Raw genomic sequence first — 24,299 nt, 5'->3', positions numbered from 1 at the left:
TCACACCACTTCACCTTTATCCAACTGGGTGAGCCTGCACTTGTTTGTGTTTTTATTTATTTAATTGTAGCCAGAGAATAACTTACAATGGTCTTCTCGCCATTCCTGCAGCATGAACTCTGCTGTTCCATGTCCTTTTTCCCATCTACATGCTGCCCTTCCATGCCATTACCTGAAAATACACCAGTTTTCAAATGCACCCCACTCTATCTCACAACTATCTCTCTCAGAGCCTGTATTGTCTAACAGACAAACTGTGTATTTGATACCCAAACTGGATGACAGAAACTTTCCCTAACTTCATTTTGACACAACCTAAGCAATGGCATTCAGTCCCTAGTGACCAGGCTCATCCCTCTCCTGGGCAACTGTTGGGGGTCCAACCAGACAGGTTGATACCTTGGTGTTCTAAATGGCTCAGAAACAACCTTCTGACTGTTAATATAGAATACAACTATCATCTCTAAGGCCACCTACTTCCAGTTTCACGATATTACCTAATTTTGGCCCTACCTCAGTTCATTTGCTGCTGAAATCCTCTTTCCCCGCTTAATTTTAATAGTTGACTATTCAAACATACTTCTGGCGGGGCTTCCATATTCTGCCTTCTCCACTGTTCATGTTCCACATGTACCAAGTCTTGTCCTGTTTGCCTCTCACTCCACGCTCATGCTTTGATTTCAAAATCCCCCATTCTCATATCTAAATCTTTCAGTGGTCTTACCCCTCCCTATCTCTGTAGGTTCCTCCAACATCACCCTGAGTTCGCAAAGCTCCTGTAATTCTTGTCTCTTGAGTGCCCACCAGTTTTGCTTGTTCAAGCATTGGTGGCCTGTAGCTTCACCCGCTTTGGGCCCTGAAAACTCCCCCTACGCACCTTCCTCCAAGTTAGTCTTATTAATCCTAAAATAAAACAAAGAACTGCAGAGGCTGAAGATCTGAAACAAAAACAATTGCTGGAGAAACTCAGCTTGTCTCGAAGTATCTACGGAGAGAAAGCAGAGTTAACGTTTCGAGTCCCTTTCTGATCGTAATGAGGAAAAGGTGGTATTAACACCTTTTATACCACCTTTTCCCAAGCTATCATCAGTCCTGAATGAACGGTTACTGGGCTCAACACGTTAACTTTGCTTTTTCTGCACAGATGCTGTTGAATCTGCTCAGTTTCTCTGACGATTTCTATTTTGTCTCTTATAAAAGAACATTTCTTTTGGCGATCACAATGTAATGCGAAGCACCCGGGGCATTATTTTTTAAAAAGTACTATTGAAATTCAGATTGTTGTATTTCCAAATTCTGCGGTCCGTTTAAAAAGCACACATCCAATTCCCACGTTTCCCACTTTTAGGTTTGCTATTTGTTTTATGCTCAGGAATCGTTTTACAGGAACAGTCACTGCAGTTTAATGAAATATATTTTCAGCAGTTAAAATTAATAGTTGCTGTTTTACTGATTGAAATTCCAAACAAATATGGAACAGTAAATTATAAAACACAGCGGCTATCACTTCAAACTGGGTCTTCTGCGGCCACGAGTAGCAAATTGAATTGCACTCTGCTTGTGCACAAACTCTGCGAAAAATAAACTCCATCTCCCAGAGTGCTGTGTTAGGGCGCTCCTCCTAGCGGAAGGTCATCTCTGCCTTTTGCAGAAGTGAAGATGGCTGCGTTCAGGATTGCACGCTGCGTCTTTCAGAGCTCCCGGCTTGCTGAGCTCCCCTGTGTGGTTGTAGGTGGAGGTGGGCACGGACGGCGTGCCCTCTGTTCCCAGAGTCCCGGGCATTCGGGTGAGTGACCGCTTATTGTGCACTGCAAGCCTCCCTTGAGAATGCGGCAATGGCCCACATTACCCTGTCTGAAGTCTCAGTCTCAGTCCCAGTCCCATCGCGAAAACCCCACATTACAGCACAGTACAGGCCCTTCGGCCCTCGATGTTGTGCCGACCTGTCATACCAATCTGAAGCCCATCTAACCTACACTATTCCATGTATGTCCATATGCTTATCCAATGACGACTTAAATGTACTTAAAGTTGGTGAATCTACAACCGTTGCAGGCAAAGCATTCCATTACTCTCTGAGTAAAGAAACCACCTCTGACATCTGTCCTATATCTTTCACCCCTCAATTTAAAGCTATGCCCCGTTGTGCTCGCCGTCACCATTCTAGGAAAAAGGCTCTCCCTATCCACCCTATCTAACCCTCTGATTATTTTATATGTCTCAATTAAGTCACCTCTCAACCTTCTTCTCTCTAACGAAAACAGCCTCAAGTCCCTCAGCCTTTCCTCGTAAGACCTTCCCTCCATACCAGGCAACATCCTACTAAATCTCCTCTGCACCCTTTCCAAAGCTTCCACATCCTTCCTACAATGCGGAGACCAAATGTTTCATCAGCATTGAGAATGACTCACATCACCCGGGGGTCTCGCTGATGGTGAATGGCAATGCACACATCCAGAAGCCCACAGCTTGCCTTTCAAACAGTAGACGAGTTGGAGGGGCACGCTGACCCTGCCGGGTCTATCTGCTCAGGGATAGACTTACTGTTTGTGTCTAGGGGTCATGCATTTAAGGTGAGAGGAGAAACATTTAAAAAAAGACATGACGGGTGATTCTTTTACACAGAGAATGGTTAGAGTATGGTGTGAACTTCCAGAGGAAGTGGTGAATGTGGTTTTAATTACAACGTTTAAAAGACATTTGGATAAGTTGATGAATAAGAAATGTTTGGAGGGACATGGGCTAGCTGCTGGCAGGTGGGAGTAGTTTAGTTTGGGATTGTGGTCGGCATATACTGGTGGATAGGCCTGCTACCGTGCTCTGTGTCTCCTGCATGTTCTTGGTCAGATCCTCAACTGGTGTTCTTCTCTAACCACTGCCTCCTGCTGGCCAACTGACACCTACAGGATGACCAGCAGGCCGGCAAGGGAGCGTGGAAGTTGAGCGTGAAACTATTGACCCCAGAGAACACTGAGGAGCTCAAAAGGGATTGCACAGTTTTGAGAACCGTGAAGTCTCACATTGACTGTTCAGTAGACTGATGGGAAACAGCCGAGGGAAACATGAAGAGGTTGTTTACCCTCAAAGATGTTCAGAAGTCGAGCGAGAGATAGGGAAAACTGCTCAAACTCCAGAAAAGCATGCACAACCTACTTCTGCAGATAATGGCGTGGTGGGGGTGTGGTTGAGATGTCATGGAGGATCTTCAGGAGGTGAAGAGCCCGCAATCCTCACTCTTTTCCTCAGAGGCCTCCAAGATGATCTTCCAGTCCAGGGTCCGCACCGTGGAGCAGGATGATACATCCTTGTGTTTCTTCTTCCAGAAGCTGCACGAGGAGAGCTCTGTCCTCAGCAGCCTGAAGGAAGAAGATGGCTCGGTAATATCATCTCACCCTGACATCCTGAGGGTCAGCAAATCCTTTTATGCCAGTCTGCATGACAAGAAGGCCACAGACAGCACGGCCTCCCAGTCACTCCTGTCTTCCATCACGGTGGTTTGATACAACAGCTCATGGTAAAGGCTGGACCAGCCATTATCTCTGGATGAATTGACCAAGGCCCTCGAGTCCATGGAAAAGAATAAAACCTCTGGAAGCAACAATTTACCAGCCAAGTTGTATTCAGCTCTGTGGGACTTGATTGGCCAGGACCTGCTGGAAGTGTAGGCACTCTGCTTCTAGCAGGTAGCATGTGCAAATCCAGGAGGAAATGTAGCACCATCCTCACATATAAGTGGAAGGGGAGAGGGAAATAGAAATTGGCGACCAATTTCATGGCTGAATGCAAACCACAAAATCCTGTATAAGGTCTTTGCTAACTGGGTCCAGCATGCTCTGGTATCAGTGATTCACCCCAACCAAACCTGTTCTGTACCAGGCAGGACGGTCTCTGAGAGCCTTGTGCTTCTCAGGGATATGACCCCCTACGTGCAGGACAGTGGGGTGGACACCTGCTTCATCAGCCTGGACCAGGAGAAGGCCTTTTCCAGGATTTTGCAGACGTACATGTGGGACATCCTCTCCAAAATTGGCTTTGGGGAGGGAATCCGCAAATAGATCTGACTGCTCTGCACCAACATCATTAGCGCAGTCTCAATTCACAGGTGGGAATCAGAAATCTTCCCGATCAGATCCAGAGTCAGGCAGGGCTGCCCACTCTCTCCTGCCTTGTCTGTGTGTTGTATAGAGCCTTTTTCCAAGTCCATCAGGAAGGATGCGAGCTTGAGAGGTGACACTATTCCGGGTACTGGATGTCTGCAGGTCAAAGTCTCCCTGTACATGGATGACATCACTGTTTTCTGCTCGGACCTGCTGTCAGCGCCCAGACTCGTGAACATCTGTGATCATTTGGAACTGGCCTCAGGAGTCAAGGTAACTCGAGGCAAGAATGAGGCCATGTTCTTTGGGAACTGAGCTGGCCGATCCTTTATCGTCTTCACCGATGGGGCAGATTACCTGAAGGTACTGTGAATATGGTTCAGAGGGGCTGGCGCGTGTTCAGAATCTTGGGAGGAGCCAATTGCAAAGGTGAGACAGCAACTGGGCTTTGGAACCACCACTCCCTCTCTATTGCAGGTAAAAACCTGGTTATCAGCTGTGAGGCACTCTGTTGTGGTAAGTAGCATAGGCCTGGCCCATTCCCAGAACCTGTGCTGTTGCAGTCCCCCCAGCCATCATCTACTTCAGCTGGAGATCTCAGATGGAGTGTGTCAGCAGGGACACCATGTACAAAACTCTGGATAAGGTGGAGAAGAGCATACCCAATGCTTCCCTCATCTTGATGACCACCTTTGTGTGCAGCTCCATCAAGCTGTGCATAGACCCTCGGTACGCAAACACCAGATGTCACTACGTACTGAGTTTCTACCTGTCTCCCAGTGTTATGAGGGATGTGACTAGCCTCTTTGCCACAGAACACAGTCACTAGTTTGGACTGTTCCGTATCACCTGTCCTTCATGGAGATATTTGCAAACAGAAACACCTTTGACCACAATTCCATCAAGAAGTAGTCAGCTTGTAGCGTTCCCGAGATGCTGTAGGAAAAGGAGAAGGCGGATCCTGTTGAATGGTTCCTTGAACAGACAGTCAGTCATTTGGCAGAATGCCTCATCACCAGAACTTTCCAACAAGCATCAAGACATTGCTTGGCTGGTGTTGAGAAGACACATTAGATCCTTCATGTGCACGTAGATTCTCTGTGTCACTGCACGCTACCCTCGAAGCAGCTGTGGGAGGATAGAGACTGCCACACATTTCCTTCGGCAGTGTGCCTTTGCAAATGAAACCTGGAGAGAGCTGTAGCGGTTTATGTTGAGGTTCATCCCAAGTGGCTCCATGTTGCAGGAGATTCCAGATCCACACTTTGTTGTCCATGTTGCAGGACTCTGCTCTAAGCACTGTTCACCAGGAAGCACCAAGACAAACATAGCTACACCTGGAGGATCATTAATTGGGTGAAAGATGCTCTTTAGTCTCCCTGAAACTTGTTAGCCTTCCGGAGTAAAGAGCTGGCCATGACTGAGTGTTGCAGACTGGCATATTCCGATGTCCAGAACTATGTGCTGAGGGATGCCCTAAAGCTTGGAGTAGCTGTTGCTCGGGTGCAGTACCACTGCCTGAGATCTTTCTGTTGAAGATAAATGGGGATCTATTCAGTTATTGGACCTTTCCAGAGCCTTACATACATGTAAATATCATCTTGTATAAGTAAGAAATGCCTTTGGTTTCTTTGCAGGATAGAGTCAAGTGCCAATATTTGTTTCTTTATATGCTACTGTGCAGAACCAAACTGCTTCAGTGACTATGGATGTGTATAAAGTTATTTTAGTTATAAAGTCTATTTTTCATATTAAAAAAATTCCTTAATTCATCCCTTAAAGGGGCTGCTGATGGTTTCTCTGCAGTTCAATGTCAGTGTGGCCCAGTTGCTATCATCCTTGCCTCGAGAATATGGCATACAACTGAAAAAGCAAGAAGCTTCTTCATCAGTTCATTACTTCAGTAAAGAGGCCTGTGAATAGAATTTGTAACTTTTTAAAAGGGATTTGTTTGAGTGAATGTCCAAAACGTATCTCATTAGAGGGAGACATCTTCCTCTTTTTTACTCTCTTAGCCCTGGCCCTCTGTCATCCCCTAGACTCCTACACTCTTACCTTCTCTTCATTTCACCCTCAGCTGGTGGCAGAACCTTGTATTCTATGGCTCTACTGAAATCTTTCTGCACCTGCATTACTTGCCACCTTTAGAAGTTGCTTCATAACCCATTTCGTTGACAAAGTTGTATGTTATCTCTCTATTCTCCATTCTTGCATTGGTGTCTGTTTCCTTAAGTATATTTATGGGGAATCTTGAGGCATTTTTGATTTGTTAAAGGCACCAATAAATAAAAATGGTTTATGATTATTTTAGGCTGCAATTATTGAGTTGCAGTGATATTGCCAGAAGACACTTGTTCTATTGCAAACTGACCATAATCTGACCCAGAGGTACTGTGACCTTCTCAACTCATAAGTCATTTTTAACTTGAGGAAAGTGGAGTACCAACCATGTCCTATCGTTATAAAGATTACACATGAAGTTTTAAACATAAGCCAATTAGTACTTTCAAACAAAGTATTATACTTTGTTTAAAGAACACAGTAAATGAAGAAATATGTTGCAGTGGCATGTCTTTTAACATTGTAGTATTGGCATCTGATTTGGGTACAGCCAAGATCACTGCAGATTGATGTATCTAGAGCTATTATTCATGATTTCTTGGTATTTAGCCCCACCCTTTCTGCTTTAAAAAGCTGTCGGTCATTAATAATTGCTTATTAGTTAATATAAATCAGGGAGCAGCAATGGATTCTGATTCCAAAATGTGTCTGAATGCCATTGTTATAACTGATAAAGTTTTTGATAAAAACTGGCTAAATTTCAGAAAAGCTTTAAAACATTTCATCCGTAAATGGGGTATTGGAGATAATATTTGTTATCAGACAAGTAAATAAACTGGGGTCCAAACGTTGCTTGTAAGTGTCACTGTGTCTATGGTTTGTCCCGCCAAGATATACAAACCACGATATCCGATTGGAGTTGCAGTTCACGATGCTGAAATGTGGATATGACTCCATGGTTTAGGATTTACAGCCCAGAATGGGCCCTTTGTGACATTGCTGAGTTTTAATGGTGGTGGGCTACTCCTGATGGCAGAACTGGAAGTGAACACCATTTCGTCCTCTCACCTTTTGTTGGTTCTGTTACAATTATAATCAAATTTGAAATACTATCACATGCATAGGCCATTCCAATGTAGGGTTGAGATTTTTAGGGGTGATACCTGCTGCCACCTGACAATGCCGCAGATATGGGTGAGATATTGAAGAGCCTCCTGGTCATTCTGAGACGCCCTGTATCATGGCCATAACTTCCCTGCTCAATTCCATTGCCATTAACAAAAATCTTATTGAGGATGCAAAGATGGTACCGTTTTTCAAAATGAGCTTCGCTTTCAAATATTTCACATTATAGTGGTGTAACTTTATTTATATGTGAATTGCCATCATTTATTGAGACTTTTAGCCTGTGAGCAAAATGTACTGTCACACCTCATGGTTAGTACACACTGCTGTTTACAAGGGAGTTAGAGGCTTTCTCTTTATTGTGGAATAAGCAGCGTTACATTTTTGCATTCATCCTTTTTTGAATGTTAACTTTATGTCTAGTGTTGTACTTGCCTTTTTTTGGGACCGAGTTGAACCTGCAACTCAGTTAGTCATCCCTCCTCTCTATCAAATATTGTCCAAAATTACACTCGATAGGAATAATTGAAATGTTGTGGGTGAACTCCAAAAGCCCTGTAAGGATTCTGCACGCTAACAGCCTGAGGCTGAGCCACAGACAGACAGCAGAAATTTCATCTTCCAGCCCCTAATTTTCCGACGGTTCACTTGACTGTTCCCACCACCTATACCGCAGCCAGAGCCCTTCACTCTTTTACTCCTTCATTCATCCTTCCCCCTCTATCCAACGTCAGATGCTTCTTCCATTTCCCGACCACACCTCTCCCTTGATGCTGATACTCTCATGCCGGTCCCAAGGCCCCCTGCAAGTTGCACTTCTCTCGCTGTCCACACTTCTTTCCATAGATTTAAGGCAAAGAAAACCACTGACCTTACAGACACCTGCACAAAATTGACTGTTGCTCACCACCTTTAAACAAGTGTGAACCGAGTGCTGTGAGACCCTTATGCACCATTGACTTAATATTGAAGGTTCAAAATGGTTTTAAACTGATGACTATTCATAGCATGCAAAGGTGTAATGAATGGGAACCCAGCATAGAGCACATCTGGTCAGATGAACTACTCCTGTTATCTTTGCATATCAAAGCTGCCTTGGTGGAATTGAATTAGGTGCCTGCTGAATTTACTCAGCACACATGCCATGTTTACCTATTATTGCAGACTTTGTTTCTTGATTTGGCCGCAGCATTTTTGTGACAATGACAGGACTGGATTTACTGCCCGCACTGAATTGCTGTGAGAAAGTGTTTTTTGGATCTTCTTGAGCCGCTGATGGTCTTCCACCAGTGTTTACTCATCTACCCATGAGTATGAACTCCTGATGGAATTTAGTGTGGAATTCTAGAGTTCTCCTGTAGTTGTGACAGAGGACAATAATGTATGGCCAAGTCAGAACATAGTGTCTTGGAAAGGGACTTGGAGATTTCTACAATGTTACTTGTGTCCTCATTGGAGATCCAGGTTGCAAGAAAATTGTAAACTTTTTAATCATAAAGTACTATCATTGAACAGAATGTCTGGTCAGCAGTGAAAATTTAAAGTTGCACTCAGGACCTGAGTATAAAAGTCAAAGTTGACTCTCCTTCGGTATGTTATTGAAGGACCACTGCACTATCAGATGTCCTTTCTTTTGGATGGGGAAGACCTTAAACTAAGGATCCATCTGCTTACAGAAGTTGATTTCAAAGAAGAACAGGGTAGTTTGCCTGGTCAATATTTATCTTCAATAAATATTGCAAGAACTGATTATCTGGTCATTATCACGTTGATGTTTCTAGGCATTTACTGTTCACACTTCCTCCATCAGAACAGTAACCGCATTTCACAAAGCCCCTTTTGGCTGTAAAGCACTTTGAGAAGTCAGTTGGTGATGAAAAACACTATATAAATGCAGGTCACTCTGTTCATGGACTCCTTTTTTCATCCAAGGTGGCATCAGTATCTTGAATCATGGTTGCAATCATCGATGACAACAGTGGATTCATAGTAACGAGTGGTTATAATACACCTTGTAAGACCTTACAAGGGTCTTCTTAGGAACATTATCAAACCAAACTTGACACCTATTCACATAAGGAGCTGTTAGAGCAGGTGATCAAAAATTACTTCATGGAGGAAGGTTTAAGAGCTTTGTAAAGGTGAAAAGAGAGGTTTCAAGTTTCAGGTATATTTTAATAAAAGCCATTTCAGTGGCAGGGGCAGAAATCCTATTGGAGGGATTCAGATGTGGAATTTGGGTAAGGATAGGCAGGGATTTGGTCATGTGTTTTTATGTACTTGTTTTTTGGAAAATAAAAATGTTAGAATCTGAAGGAAGGGAATACTTAAAACATGGCACTCATTTAGCTTCCATTACAGTTCTACACCCCCACTGATGCAAATATTTTTTCTGTATATTGATCTGAAAAGTAAAAATATTGGGACCTTATTATTAGACTTTGACTGTCGAGAACACTAAATATAAGTGTTTTGAGACATACCCACAGGGTGCCTGAGATTGTACAAGATCCAGTAAAACTCCAGCATTGTACAAAGTAATGTTACTTTGGAATGAATTTTACTGTATTTTAAAAAAAATATTGTTACTGTATTTTGAAATATCGTAAAGGTGCCTCTATTGTGTGAATTTATAAAATTGATGGTCAGTAACAAGCTACATCTATTGGCCACTAACCCCCATCAAACTCTGTATGATTACTGGCTTCTCAAACGGCAAGTAGCTTTTCTTTTAAACAACAGAAGGCTATGTTACACTTTGCTAGGCATTAACCATGTAGCAAGAGACTGGATTCGCGTGTAGGTTCAGTTGAGTAGGGGTGGCAGGTTCTCTTTCCTGATGGATGTTTGAAAACCAGTTGGGTTTTTTTATAATATCTGGCAGCATTCATGATGATATTTTCATTCGGCAATCTGTATAACATTGTGTGTAGTACCTGAATCCAGATTAGCATGTACCTAAATTGCCAAGAAACGCTATCCTTTGATCATGTATTGTACAAACTGTACATTAATGGGGGCACATTGCACATTAATGGTTTGTTTGGGTCAAGTATTTGTTTATCTAGACGTCATGGTGACTGGCATGAGGAATTTAAAGGGTATTTGCAACGTTCTGTTGGAGTCTGATACTGAATTGTGTGCAAGTAAATCTTACTCTGATATTAAATTTATGTGACAATACAAAAACAAAATCCATTGTCTCCTCCTACTATTGTTTGACAGCAGCAGAAATCAGAAAACCCCAGTTTATGGATGATGATGTCCAGTGCATCCTTACCAGAATAGCAGGCCTTGATCTCGAGAAGGTCTTCAGACCTGTTCAGCAGCAAGTGAGACCACCTACGTACAAATTCATGACAAACGAGCAGCTTGAGGAGGTACATTTACTACTAATTTCGTTCTTCCATTCATTTTCAATAAACTACCAAGGGAAGAGAAGCTATGTTCATCCCCTCCCTTGCCATCCGGATTGTTATTACCCAGTTGTTTTGAAAATACGGGAATTTTTTCTGCAAGTTATACAGTAGAAATGATTTGTATTTTGGTTGATTGAACAAAAATCTGAAATCCCTTCTGTGGTAGGGTCTCCAGACCCAAAACATTAACTCTGTTTTCTCCTCCACAGATGCTGCCAGACCTGCTAAGCTTTTCCAGAAACTTTGTTTTTGCATCTGAAATTGATATTTGTTGCGCAGTTTATTATTGTTGGTTTCATCTATTGCTTTTTTGCTTTCTTTAATACTTGTCAGACCTAGCGATCCAGTATCAGAATTTTGTGGGGCAGCAGTACTGCATTTCACATTTGAGATTGATTAGCAATCATACGTGGTAGACCTAAAGCTGCGGGCTGAAGTGCTTTGCCTGCTGCAGCGTAACCTAAATGATTGTGGCAAACTGGCTCAACCATTATTGGGAAGGCTACCAATGCTTGGTGGTGGTAAATTGTGTTTTTATCTGGTTAATGTAGGGGACAGACAGGAACGTGGAGTTCAGGCCACCAAGGATGGAGCAGGATTGAAAGGGCCAAATGACGTACTGTTCCTATTTCATATACATCTATTCTGTAGCACCGCTACTCACAGTTGGGGTCTCTGACCCTCGGTTGGCTTCAAGCTGCACCTCAGCTCTGAGGACTTAGAGGTCTTGTGAGAGGTGGCATGCATTTCACAATCAGGCAGATGGAAACTTTTTCTTTTCTGACTCCCCAGTCGACAGACTTGATTTCTCAGTAGCTTGGTTTGGAGAAATTTCAGTCAAGTGGTGGCTTTCCACTCCTGTCAAGCATCTTATGGACAAAATAATTTGCAAGTCACAGTTTCGCAATATGGCATGGATTTACATCAGTAGCTAAAGACATGTGGCTGGGAAATGTGGTTGAAGTAAATGTGATATGTTTTTACAGGCTCATCGGAAAGCTGTGGAAGTGGCTCAAACCCGACTGAAAATGCCACCAGTACTCAATGAAAGAGAACCAATTAATGATGCGTTAGCAGAAGATAAGATTCTTGACGGCCTGGAAACAGCTAAATATGTATTCACAGATTTAACCTTTGATATTCCGCACAAAGTAAGTGGTTTCTGGGGTCTGAATAAAGGCCCAAAAAGGCTTAACACCTAAACGTTTTTTTCTGATAATGTATCTGCTATCTCCTTTCAAACATGGAGTCATTATGGCAGAAAAGAAGGTTATTTAGCCCACTTACCCTATGCCAGCTATCTGTAGCTCCATCCTGCAAGTTCATTTCGCTCTAGCGGCCACCCAGTTCCCTCTTGAAATTAGTGATTGTCTTTATTTCTAGCAGCCTCCGAGGCAACAGGATCCAGGCCTCTTCTGTGATAGTTTTTCGTTGTCTACCTTGTATAAACCTGAATTATCTTCACTTCAAATTTAGTAAGTTTGAGCAACAGGATGTTGTAAATAAGAATACAAATGACAAAACTGGGACAGTGATACTTTTAGAAATGAAAATGTACAAACAACAGCTGTTCTAAGTGTATTGCCTGTGTGCTAGTTACCACCAGTTTTAAGCATGATTATTATTGAACTGCTGTTTGAGTACATAAAATCCAGTTTCGCATGTTGCATTCCACCTAAAGCAACATGCAGTGCACCATCTGGTTGTCTTGGCATGGCTTTGCTTGCCGTGGAAGCTTTGTAGATCATTTGTAGATCAGGAGAATGAGGTATCTTCTTAGGCCTTTGTGTCTGGAGGTTAATCCAGAAAATCTCACGGATTTATTCGTCATGGTTGTAGTCAGTTGCTGTATTGTTGGGCTGGTGGGGAAGAGAAGATTGAATCTCCAGGTACAGGCTGAAGGCTGGTAGCTACTAGCAAGAGTTCTATTAGACCGCTGTCTGATGGACAGGCACTGAACCAAGTCCTCTTGGATTTGCAGGACTGACAGTCGTCCGTGTGTTTTCCGTGACAATTGTCCAGAATGCCTAAATGATTTGACAACATGAGAGTATGAAGAGAAAGGTACCCTTTTTGCCACATTACCTCCAATTGTCATCTGATTTGACTGTATTAAAATAGCAGGACCTGTGTGAGATCTGGGACATGGAAGCCACAAAGCCATTTGGCTGCAATAATTCTATTCAAATCTGTACTGCATATTTTCATGTAGTTTCATCTCCCTATCCAATCAAACCTTGAATGTTGACAACGGCATGGTTTTTGCTCTGTGTCGAAATATATCTCACGTTTGTTTATCTAGATGTCATGGTGTCTGGCATGAGGAATTTACAAGGAATTTCCACAACAGAATATATGACTTTAGTTGAGTCTAATTTAAAATTGCACATCTTGGCTCACTCATCTCCAGTGCCTATTTATTGTCTACTTAATTCAAAGTAAGTTTTCCACTTTTTCTTTATGCAAGGAACGATTCATTGTGGTTAGAGAACCAAATGGAGTGTTGCGGAAAGCAACGTGGGAGGAACGGGATAGGATGACCCAGGTCTACTTTCCACGCAGTGGCCGAAGGATTGTTCCACCGCCAATTTTCAAGGATGCAAATCTTTCGGTAAAATCTCTTTTTCTTTATTTCAGCTCAATATTGTACCTCTTGAGCAGTTGTGGCTCAGAAGTAAGTTTTTGCTTTCTTTGGTTGACGTATACTGAATATCTAGACTGAGTAAATAAATACAGGATGCGCTTACCAACCACTTCAGCTTGTGTTTGCTCCACCATAGCCACCAGAAATATTAAGCAAACCATATTTTGAATAGATTGCAAATTTTGGGTTGTATAAGCCATGGAATTTACATGTTTAGCTTTTTACAAGCCAGTTCCTTGATTTTATTTCCTATTTTCCTTTGTAAAATTACTGGGGGAGTAGCTGAAGATTAACTGAAAAGCACCAGGGATAAGTAATAGTCAGAGATTGAGAAAATGAGTCTAATTGTAAGGGGTGTATATTTTTAGATGAAGGAATTAGAAAACTTAGCTAGCAAGACTGAGTTTAAATTTAAATCATAACAGATGAGGGCAACCAAGTGGTTTGCGTGACCTGTCATATACGGGAATTATAAAGTCAAAGTTGTACAGTATGGAAGTAGACCCTTTTTGACCAATATGCCCATGCCAAACAGGCTGTCAAACTGAATTAGCCCCAGTTGCCTACATTTGGCCCATATTTCTCTTAAGCTTTCTTATTTGTGTACCTGTCCAAATGTCTTTTAATTGTTGTAACCTGTATCTACTACTTCCTCTGGCCATTTATTCCACATATGCATAGCCCTCTGTGTGAAAAAGTTATCTCTTGTCATCCTAGGTGACCACATGTGCAGGGAGTGTGGCCCGTTACAGAAATGTGAGCCTCTGGGTTTTAGAGTTCGAGCAGCAGTTGGAGAGAGACAATGTTGACACATCCATTAGGCTGAGTGTTGTGTAGATAGAATGTTTACAGAGGAGGACAGACCATACCTCAAGCGAGTGGAAGAAAGAAAGGAATATGCAGTCAAACAGCATCAAGTAGGTAGTGCTGCAAATCGTTTTTCCATTTTGTAGGCTGATGTGGGCATTGGTATAGCAAGGGACTGCAGACATATTTGAGCTTCCAGCAACACTAGTGGCCTGACTGTATTAGGAGGGGAAGACGAAGAAGACTGGAGCGATAGTGATAAGGGTCTCATTAGTTAGATAGGCATGACTCCTGGATGGTGTGTTGCCTCATTGATGCCAGTGTCAGGGATGTCTCTGAGCAACTGCATGGCAATGGGAAAGTGATAGGTCTGATGCTGACTCATACATGGGGTTCACTTAGTTTTGTTTGCTGGATGGAGAGCGATGCAGAGTGATATCAGCAGCATGGGTTCAATTCCTTTTCAACCTCTTTCCCCCTCACCTGAGGCATGGTGACCCTCAGATTATATACCAGCACCCTCTCTATTGAAAGATCAGCCTGTGGTCTGGTAGGAGGACAATGACTTTACGTTATCAATGAAAAAGATGGAATGAGGGATGAGGCCTTGCACCAAAAACTCAGGGAGCTAGGCAGTCGACTAAAAGACAGGATCTAGAGCTTACAATCTTTGGATTACTCCTGATACCATGTGCTAATGAGCACAAACATAGGCAAATAGGGACAACTTACTATGTGGCTTCAGAGCTGGTGCAGGAGAAAGGCTTTTGGATTCATGGATCTACTGGGACCCATTCTGAAGAATGTGGGACCTCTACAAGTGGGACAGTCTGTGCTGAACCAGAATGGGACCAGCATCCTTGTGGGAGGGTGCCCCAGTGCTGCTGGGAGGAGTTTAAACTTGTTCAGAAGTGGGATGGGACATAGTGCATTATTGATTCAGTATTGACACAAAATATCTCAGAAAATGAACCTAGACAGAGGGAGTTCAGCTGTGTTGACTCTCAAGGGAGTAAGGCAAGGCTGGATGGCCTCTACTTTAATGCTAATAGTATTATAGGCAAGACAGATGAGTTAAGAGTGTGGATTAAAGTGTGAAATTGTGATGTTGTTTCCATCACAGAGACGTAGTTGAGGGAAGGGCAGGACTGAGAACTCAACATTCTGGGGCCTTAGGATCTTCAGTCGGGACAGGGGAGAGTGTGAAAGAGGAAGTTGTGAAGAAGTGTGGGAGTTATTCAAAATGGAATTGTTGATATTGCAGGGCCAACACATTCCTCTTAGAGTGAAATGTAGGAGCAACAAACGCAGAGAACCCTGGATTTTTTTGGAAAATTGAGGACTAGATTAAAAAGAAACAATGAAGCTCAAAACAGTTACAAAGAGAGCAAATCAATGGACATCCTAGTGGAGTATAGAAAGTGTAGGGAAGGGTACTTAAGAAAGCAATTAGGAAAACAAAGGGGAACATAAGGAAAAACTACTGGTGAATAATTTTAGGGAGAATCCCACTGTATTCCAGAAGTATTTCAAGGAGAAGAGGATAATTATGGAAAGAGTAGGGCTCATTAGGGACCGAGGAGGAAATCTGCATAGAGCTGGAGGATATTGGTTGAATGTTAAACAAGTACTTCACATGTCTTCACTTGAGAGGAGGACGATGTAGGTACAGAATTCAGGAAGGTGGACTGTGAGGTTCTTGAGCTGATTTATGTAGGGAGTAAGATTTTGTTAGGCTTAAAAGTGCACACGTCCCAGGTCTGGATGAATTTATCCCAGGTTGATGTAGGAGATGAGAGAGGAAATTACAAGGGTCCTGAGCCAAATTTTTATTTTCTGTCTGACCACAGGAGGTGCTAAAGGACTGTCAAACCTGTTTTTAAACTAATTAGCTATCTCTCCCTGGATCCAGTGTGACCTAACCTTCATGACTAGCCTGCTGTGCAGGACCTTGTCAAAGGCCTTACTGAAGTCCATATAGACAACATCTACTGCCCTACCCTGATCCATCCTCTTGGCTACCTCTTCAAAAACTCGTAAAGATTCGTCAGATGTGACTTCCTGTGCACAAATTCATGCTGACTGTCCCTAATCAGACTTCGACTATCCAAATGTTGGTTGATCCTGTCCCTTAGAATCCTCTCCAATAACTTGTCTACCACTGATGTCAGGCTCACTGGCCTGTAGTTCCCTGCTTTAACTTTGCTATCTTCCGTAAACAATAGAACAACATCAGCCATCCTCCAGTTTTCCAGAACTTCACCAGAGGCTAAAGATGAAGCAAAAATCTCTGCAAGTGTCTCTGCAATTGCTTCCCTAGTCTCCCACAATGTCTGAGAATGGATATGATCTGGCCCAGAGGTTTTATCTACCTTAATGCGATCTAAGACTACATACACCATCTCTCTGCAATAGGTATGCAATCCAAAGCATCTCCACTTGTTTCCCTTATTTCCTTAGCATCAATGAGTCTCTCCTCAGTAAAAATGAAGGAGAAATATTCATTAAAAAATCTCCCCTATCTTATGTAGCTCCACACATAGATGGCAATGCTGATCTTTAAGGGGACCTATTCTCCATGCTTTTAATATAGTTATAGGACCTGTTTGGATTGTCTATAACCTTATCTGCCAGATCCATCTCATATGCTCTTTTTGCTCTTCTGATTTCTCTGATAAGTGTGCTGCTACACCATTTACAGTCATCTCGGGATTCTCTTGAGCCCGATAGCTGAAACCCAGTGTATGCCTTCTTCATTTTCCTGACCAGAACCTCAATATGCCTCACATGCCAGTCATTACCCAAACTTAATAAAATGTGAGGCTGGATGAACACAGCAGGCCAAGCAGCATCTCAGGAGCACAAAAGCTGACGTTTCGGGCCTAGACCCTTCATCAGAGAGCTGCTTTTGTGCTCCTGAGATGCTGCTTGGCCTGCTGTGTTCATCCAGCCTCACATTTTATTATCTTGGAATCTCCAGCATCTGCAGTTCCCATTATCTCTGATACTATATTACCCAAACTTGCCAACTTTTCCCTTCACCCTAACAAGGACATTCTGTCCCTGGACTCTTCTTATCATACTTTTAAAAGCCTCCCATTTTCCAGTTGTTCTTTTCCTTCAGACAGACTCACCAATTGATCTCTGCTAGATACTGCACAATGGTCCCAAAGTTGGCCTGCTCCAGTTTAGCACCTTAACCTGTGGATCTATCCTATCTTTTTCCATAACTATGTTAAAACTAAGAGAGTTATGATTACTGGAGCCAAAATGCTCTCCGAGTGACACTTCAGTCACTTGCCCAACCTTGTTTCCTAATAGGAGGTCCAGTGCTGCACCCTCCCGAGTAGGGCCCTCTACATATTGATTTAGAAAAAATTTCTTGGGCACATTTGACAAACTCCACCCAGTCTGGGCCTTTTACACTCTGGGTAGCCGAGTCAATACAGTGGAAATTAAAATCTCCAACCAATATTACTCTGTTATTCCTTCAGGTATTGCAATCTCTCTACACATCTGTTTCTCTCATACCCGCTGGCTATTTGGGGTCTATAATACAATACCAACAGAGTGACCATCCCCTTCTTGTTTCTGAGTTCTAACCATATGGCCTCATTTGATGATCCCTTAAGAATATCCTCTCTAAGCACTTTTACTATATCTCTCCTAACAAAATGTCAGCTCCCTCTGCTGGCTTACTTGTACTTGTGTCACACCTGTCGCTTCTGTATCCTGGAGCATTGACTTCATCTGCCATGCCGGTCAAGCCTTGTGCATCGAAATAAGCGCACTTTAAAACAGACATCTTTTCCCTCCCTTCACTCTGTCCATGACTAGCCTGAATAGTAAAGTTGCTCTCGATGGCTGACTTCTCAATGAAGAGACAAAATCCTTGAAGGTGGTAGGGCAGGTTAATAGGGCAGTTAAGAAGGGACATGGGACTTGCTTTAAGCTGTCAAGAGCAGGATGGTTATTTTGAACTGTACAGAACTTAGGTTAGGCCACAGGTCAAGCACTATGTGCAGTTCTGATCACTGCACTTTGGGAATGATACGATTGCACTGGAAGGGTGCAAAGGAAATTCATCAGAGTGTTGCCAGGCTTCGATCAGTTTATCTATGAAGTAAGGCTGGATAAGCTCAAGTTGTTTTCCTTGGAGCGGAGAAGTTTGGGAGGGGTAGGACCTGATTAAAGTGTATAAGATTATGAGGGGCATGGATAGGTTGGATAGAAAGCAGCTATTCTCCTTAGTTGAAGAGTCAATAACAAGGATGCATAATTTTAAGGGGATTTTAGGAAAACATTTTCACCCAGAGGGGGTATGGAATCTATTGCCGGGGCGGGGGGCAGTGTTGGGTAGTAAAGGCAGAAAACCTCTCAACTTTTAAAAAGCACTTGAATGCGCACTAGAAATGTCATAACCTTCAGGGCTGTGGACCAAGCTCTGGAAAGTGGAACTAGCTTGGATTTAGAGTAGTTTTGGTGGTACAGATTTGATGGGACTCTTCTGCACTCTGATTTTGAGTGAGTGTAAATACACAAGATCTAATGGTTTGCTTATTAAATACTTTAAAATAATTTAACTCATTCACGTCTCCAAATAATAATTCTAGGTATAATAGTATCATGGTTAGGTGACTGAAATGGAAGTAGTAATTAACTGAGGAATAAGCTATTTCCTGTTGGGTTCAAATTCTGCAATGGAGGTTTGAGAATCAGAATTCAGTTGAATAATGTGGACATTATTAAACAAAAACCAAAAATCTGTATTTGGTGAAAGCAACCAGCAAATTTGTCAGATTGTCCAACTGTTCACTAATGTCCTTTCGAAAAGGAAAGCTGATCTAGTTTGGATATAATCCTAAACAATTCCTGAAGCAGCCTAATAAACTACTACACAGCTGGAATTCAAAAGATCCAGCTGCCCCCTTCTCAAGTTATTGGGAATGGCAATCAATACCAGAATTAATAAAATATAAGAATCTAATGCAAAAATTACCATGAACCACCAGGAGTTCCCTGTTTCCAGTACTCAGTAATTTGGCTGTTTATAATCAAGGATTTTGCTGTAGCCTCTTACAGTGTTGTTCATGGTTCAGGCTTAAGTACGTTTCTGTGAATGTGGGCATCGGTTGCAGAATGGGATCTTCTTGTTAACTGATTAAATTCACTCTGAATTTGGATCAGCTATAAGCTCTGAAAGTATAACGTGGTGGTAAAGTATTTCCATTTTCAGCTCATCTGTCATATAGAGACACGTTGCCTTCTCAAAACGCAGTATCCTGGTGAAATTCCCTTCAGTATTTAAAGACACAAGGAAGGTCATGATTAAACACAGCAGCACAACTTGGATGAGGTGTCATTTTTGGCCCATTTCCAATTATGTGGCGCTGCATACAAAAAGCTCCTGGCGACACGCTTTTTCCTATGAGTGTGACTGACTTGTTTGTTTTGTTCTCACTGATTATACTGAGACTGGTAAATTACATGGAAATATGGTCTGATTTACAGTGCGTGCATGTCATCACTTCTAAACAAAGATTATCTGATAGCCAAATCTCTGACCCTGAGATCTGAAAATGGAATACTATCTCCCAAACAATACGATAGTTATCCTTGCAATCATACCATTACTGAACTCATTTGAAAACTGGCCTGAATTTTTCAGGATAAACGAGCAAAATGATTGTTCAAAGCTCTCATTTTAGTGTGTGAATGTACATGTTCTTCGATGCTGGTACTTTGAGTATATCAGAGAGGACCATCAACAGCTGTAGCTGTGAGTGAGACCAGTATCTTTAAAGCAAAGATACCAAAGTGTGAGCAAGAATTTTGAAGGAAATAGTCAATATGTGGATTGTAATAGTTACAGCTCACCTGCTCCATTCTTTCCTAAACGTAACATTTTCTCATTTTATTTATTAATGTAAAATGAAAATGATGTGTACAGTTCCCTTTAAGATGACAAGTGTAATTGGAACAATAATTCAGTCAATTAAATGAACTGCTGTTTGGGTGCTGACTTTCAATCTTAAAATTTATTTTCACTAAATCCTTAGCACAACATTATTTACAAACTGAAAACTTCCATCCTCAGAATAATTAGGCAGTGCTTGGATAAGTTTTATCTTACTTTGGGGCAAAAAGAATGAATAACTTGAAATAGAGTTTACAACAAATAAATTCTACACATTGTGCTCCAGAAATAGATTATAAATGGACTCTGCCTGGTTCATGCCAAGCTCTTGAAAAGTCCAAGCACTAAGCTATTGTTGTGTTTAGGGCATTATTTGTAAAGATTGATGGTTTAGGTCAGTGCTGGTGGATTATAATAGATCAGGCTGTCTCTTCACTTTTTTTTAATGCTTCCTATGTGATGTGGATTTTTCGTACTTCAGGATTAAGTGTGAAGGTCTGAGCTCGAAAACCCATTAGGATGGGGACTCATAAATGTAGACTGTAGCAGATCAACCATCGCAGCTATGTTGTCATACTACAACAGTAAACAGATTCACAACTTCCATATTGGGAGTGAACCTGCTGAATACTTATCAGAACAACTATCAAAGACCTGATAAATCTTGTGCCCATCCCCAAAGATAGCATGAAATCTCAAGAAATGGAAAAGGAGAGAGGAGATTTTAAAACAGCCTTTTCCTGAAAAATCGGATGCATATTTCAGGATTGATTTTCTACTTCACGCAAAATTTAGGGGTGCATGCACAGCTAATTAGGGCAGCTAGACTTCCACAGTACTGTCAATAAGTCCTGGGTTTACTGCTTAAACTGTGTGATATTGTGAGTTATTTCTAGTTGTTTTAATTGGTAGTCTAAATTTATAAGGATTGAACATATTTCTTTTTTCTGTTGCTGGGAAGAATCAACTAGGTGAAGCTTTCACCCATGAAAACCAAGCATTAAAATCAAACTTTATACATATTCCCAGTTTAATGGGATAAATTATTTTTTCAAAATATCTTAAGTGCATATTTTCATTAAATAATATTTGCTATTATGAAATATTTTTCTTGTTTTGAGTACCTGATTTTTTGGTGGATCACATTACCATGCCTCTCTTGCCCTTTCAATTGCCAGAAAAGCCAAAAAGAAAAGACCTTAAGCCAAGCCGATTCTAGATCCACCTCCTTCACAACGCATGTACAAAATCCACCACATGCTGGGACCGGTTCTGCTCCAAAATGTTTTTTCTTGCTGTACGTAATATTTAGAGTTGAAACTAATCTGCAGCTTTTAGCTGTGTGAATATTTTTCAGCAATTATTCTGTGAATTTTCCTGAGCTGTCTGGGATAGGATGCGGCTCTGATATTTATCTTACGAAAAGCAGATGACTCTCACCGTTCCCACGATTGAAGAGAAGCTGCACTCAAAGTCTTCTCATGTTTGGTTGATTGAAATGACCTTTAAAGACAGTAGCAGCTGCCAAGTCTCACTGTCACTACCTTAGACTGCAGTATCGAAATGAAAGCTATGTCTTGTGCCCTTCAGCAAATTATTGCTACCTCGGTGTGTGATTGAAAGAATGACTAAAAGGGCTGCTCTGCAGGCACCAGAGTTGTAATGACTGTGATCCTGTTGGCCACATTCCCTGACCAAAAACTTGGGCATCAGCAAGAATATACAAACAAGGAGGAGTAGGCCGCTTGGCTCTTTGAACCTGTTCTGCCATTTAATAAGATCATGGCTCATCTGATTGTAACCGCAAATTCACAATCCCACACTTATCAATTGCTGTCTTAGACCTGTGCAAGGACTCTGTTTCCACTCCGTTTCCGGGAGGTATTCCAGAGACTTGCCGTGTCCTGTAAGAAACATTTTGCTTCATCTCTGTTTTGAAAGGGCAACCTTTGATTTGTAAACAGTGGCTCTTAGTTCTTCATTCACTGACAAGAGGAAACGTCCTTTCCACATGCAGCCTGTCAAAACCCACGAGGATCTTGTATGTTTCAGTCATGTTATCTATTCTAAACTCCAGATATCAGCTTAGCATGTCCAACCACTTCTCCTAAGACAGCCCACCCATTCCAAGTACTCATCGAGGAGACATTCACTGAATTGTTTGCAATGCATTGACATAATTCCTCAAGTAAAGTTACCAATACTGTAGCCAGTACCCACTATCTCACCAGTGTCCTGTATAATTGAAGCATAACACCCCAATCGACTTAAACTCCCCTTGCAATAAATGATAAAATGATGACCCCTTGAAGGTCCATGGAAAATCACTAATTATTCTCCTTATGGGGGACATTGTGTATGCATTCCCTTGGTAACAGGCAATGACCTGCCCAGCCAGAACTCATTACCTGAGTCCTTTGTTGTGGACTGTGAGAAGGACCTTTTTTGTGTGCAGTGGTAGTGCCCCTAACCCTGGACCCGAAGGTCTGGGTTCAAGTCCTGCCTGCTGCATGTAATAACATCCCTGAACAAGTTGCTTTGGCCCCTTTCCGCTCTACCTAGCCCACTTTGATTTGCATTGTCCATATTGGGCTTTATTTATAAGGGAAGGATGTTGCCGGGGCTGGAAGTCTTGAGCCAATTCCTCCCACCTCCTACAGACAAAGGGGGTGGCCATGGCTACCCGCACGGGCCCAAGCTATGCCTGCCTCTTTGTAGGTTACGTGGAACAATTCCTCTTCTGTACCTACACTGGCCCTGAACCCCACCTCTTCCTCCATTACATTGATGACTGTACCAGTGCCACCTTGTGCCCCCATGAGGAGCTCGAACAGTTCATCCACTTCACCAACACCTTCCACTCCAACCTCAAGTTCACCTGGACCATGTCGAACACCTCTCTCACCTTCTTGGACCTCTCTGTCTCCATCTCGGGCAACCACCCAGAAACCGATATCCATTTCAAGCCCACCGACTCTCTCAGCTACCTAGAATACACCTCCTCCCACCCAGCTTCCTGCAAAAATGCCATCCCCAATTCCCAATTCCTTCGCCTCTGCCGCATCTGCTCCCAGGATGAGGCATTCCACTCCCGTACACCTCAGATGTCCTTGTTCTTCAAGGACCGCAACATCCCCCTCCGCAGTGGTTGAGAACGCCCTCAACTGTGTCTCCTGCATTTCCCGCAACACATCCCTCACATCCCATCCCTGCAATAACCCAAAGAGAGAATCCCCCTCATCCTCACCTACCACCCCACCAACCTCCGGATACAACGTGTCATCCTCTGACACTTCCGCCACCACCAAAGACATTTTTCCCTCCCCATCTTTGTCTGCTTTCCGGAGGGACCACTGTCTCGGTGACTCCCTTGTCTGCTCCACACTCCCCTCCAACCCCACCACACCCGGCACCTTCCCCTGCAACTGCAGGAAGTGCTACATCTGCCCCCATACCTCCTCCCTCACCCCCATCCCAGGCCCCAAGAAGACGTTCCACATCATGCAGATGTTCACCAGCACATCTGCTAATGTGGTATACTGCATCCGCTGTGCATGGTGTGGCATCCTCTACATTGGGAAAACCAAGCAGAGGCGTGGGAGCCGCTTTGCAGAACACCTCCACTCGGTTCGCAACAAACAACTGCACCTCTGAGTCGCGAACCATTTCAACACTCCCTCCCATTCCTCAGACGACCTGTCCATCCTGGGCCTCCTGCAGTGCCACAATGATGCCACCTGAAGGTTGCAGGAACAGCAACTCATATTCCGCTTGGGAATCCTGCAGCCCAATGGTATCAATGTGGATTTCATAAGCCTCAAAATCTCCCCTTCCCCTTCCACATCCCAAAACCAGCCCAGCTCGTCCCCGCCTCCCTAACCTGTTCTTCCTCTCACCTACCCCCTCCTCCCACTTCAAGCTGCACCCCCATTTCCTACCTACTAACCTCATCCCACCCCCTTGACCTATCCGTCCTCCCTGGACTGACCTATCCCCTCCCTACTTCCCAACATACACTCACCTTTACTGGCTCCATCCCCACCTCTCTGACTTGACTGTCTCCTCTCCACCTATCTTCTCCTCTCTCCATCTTTGATCCACCTCCCCCTCTCTCCCTATTTATTTCAGAACCTCCTTCCCCTCCCCCATTTCTGATGAAGGGTCTTGGCCCGAAACGTCAGCCTTTCCTGCTCCTAACATTCTGCTTGGTCTGCTGTGTTCATCCAGCT

The 24,299-nt window shown here is 42.9% G+C and overlaps 1 protein-coding gene across 2 annotated transcripts in view; it reads left to right on the top strand.

The window, feature by feature from the left end:
- The first annotated feature begins 1,659 nt into the window (after nt 1-1,659).
- mrps22 (mitochondrial ribosomal protein S22) overlaps nt 1,660-24,299 on the top strand; it is a 36,318-nt gene continuing 13,678 nt past the window's right edge. Inside the window, exons 1-4 of one of the 2 annotated variants that reach the window (XM_048541809.1) lie at nt 1,660-1,786; nt 10,512-10,663; nt 11,689-11,853; nt 13,170-13,313. In XM_048541809.1, the coding sequence (XP_048397766.1) occupies nt 1,660-1,786; nt 10,512-10,663; nt 11,689-11,853; nt 13,170-13,313 (588 nt within the window). Of the gene's footprint in view, nt 1,787-10,508; nt 10,664-11,688; nt 11,854-13,169; nt 13,314-24,299 lie in introns of both variants that reach the window. The other variant, XM_048541808.1, reaches the window with a different exon arrangement.

The sequence above is a fragment of the Stegostoma tigrinum genome, chromosome 14 (assembly GCF_030684315.1).
Source record: "Stegostoma tigrinum isolate sSteTig4 chromosome 14, sSteTig4.hap1, whole genome shotgun sequence".
In the NCBI taxonomy this organism is placed as follows: domain Eukaryota; kingdom Metazoa; phylum Chordata; class Chondrichthyes; order Orectolobiformes; family Stegostomatidae; genus Stegostoma; species Stegostoma tigrinum.
This window is presented reverse-complemented; position numbering and strand designations above follow the sequence as displayed.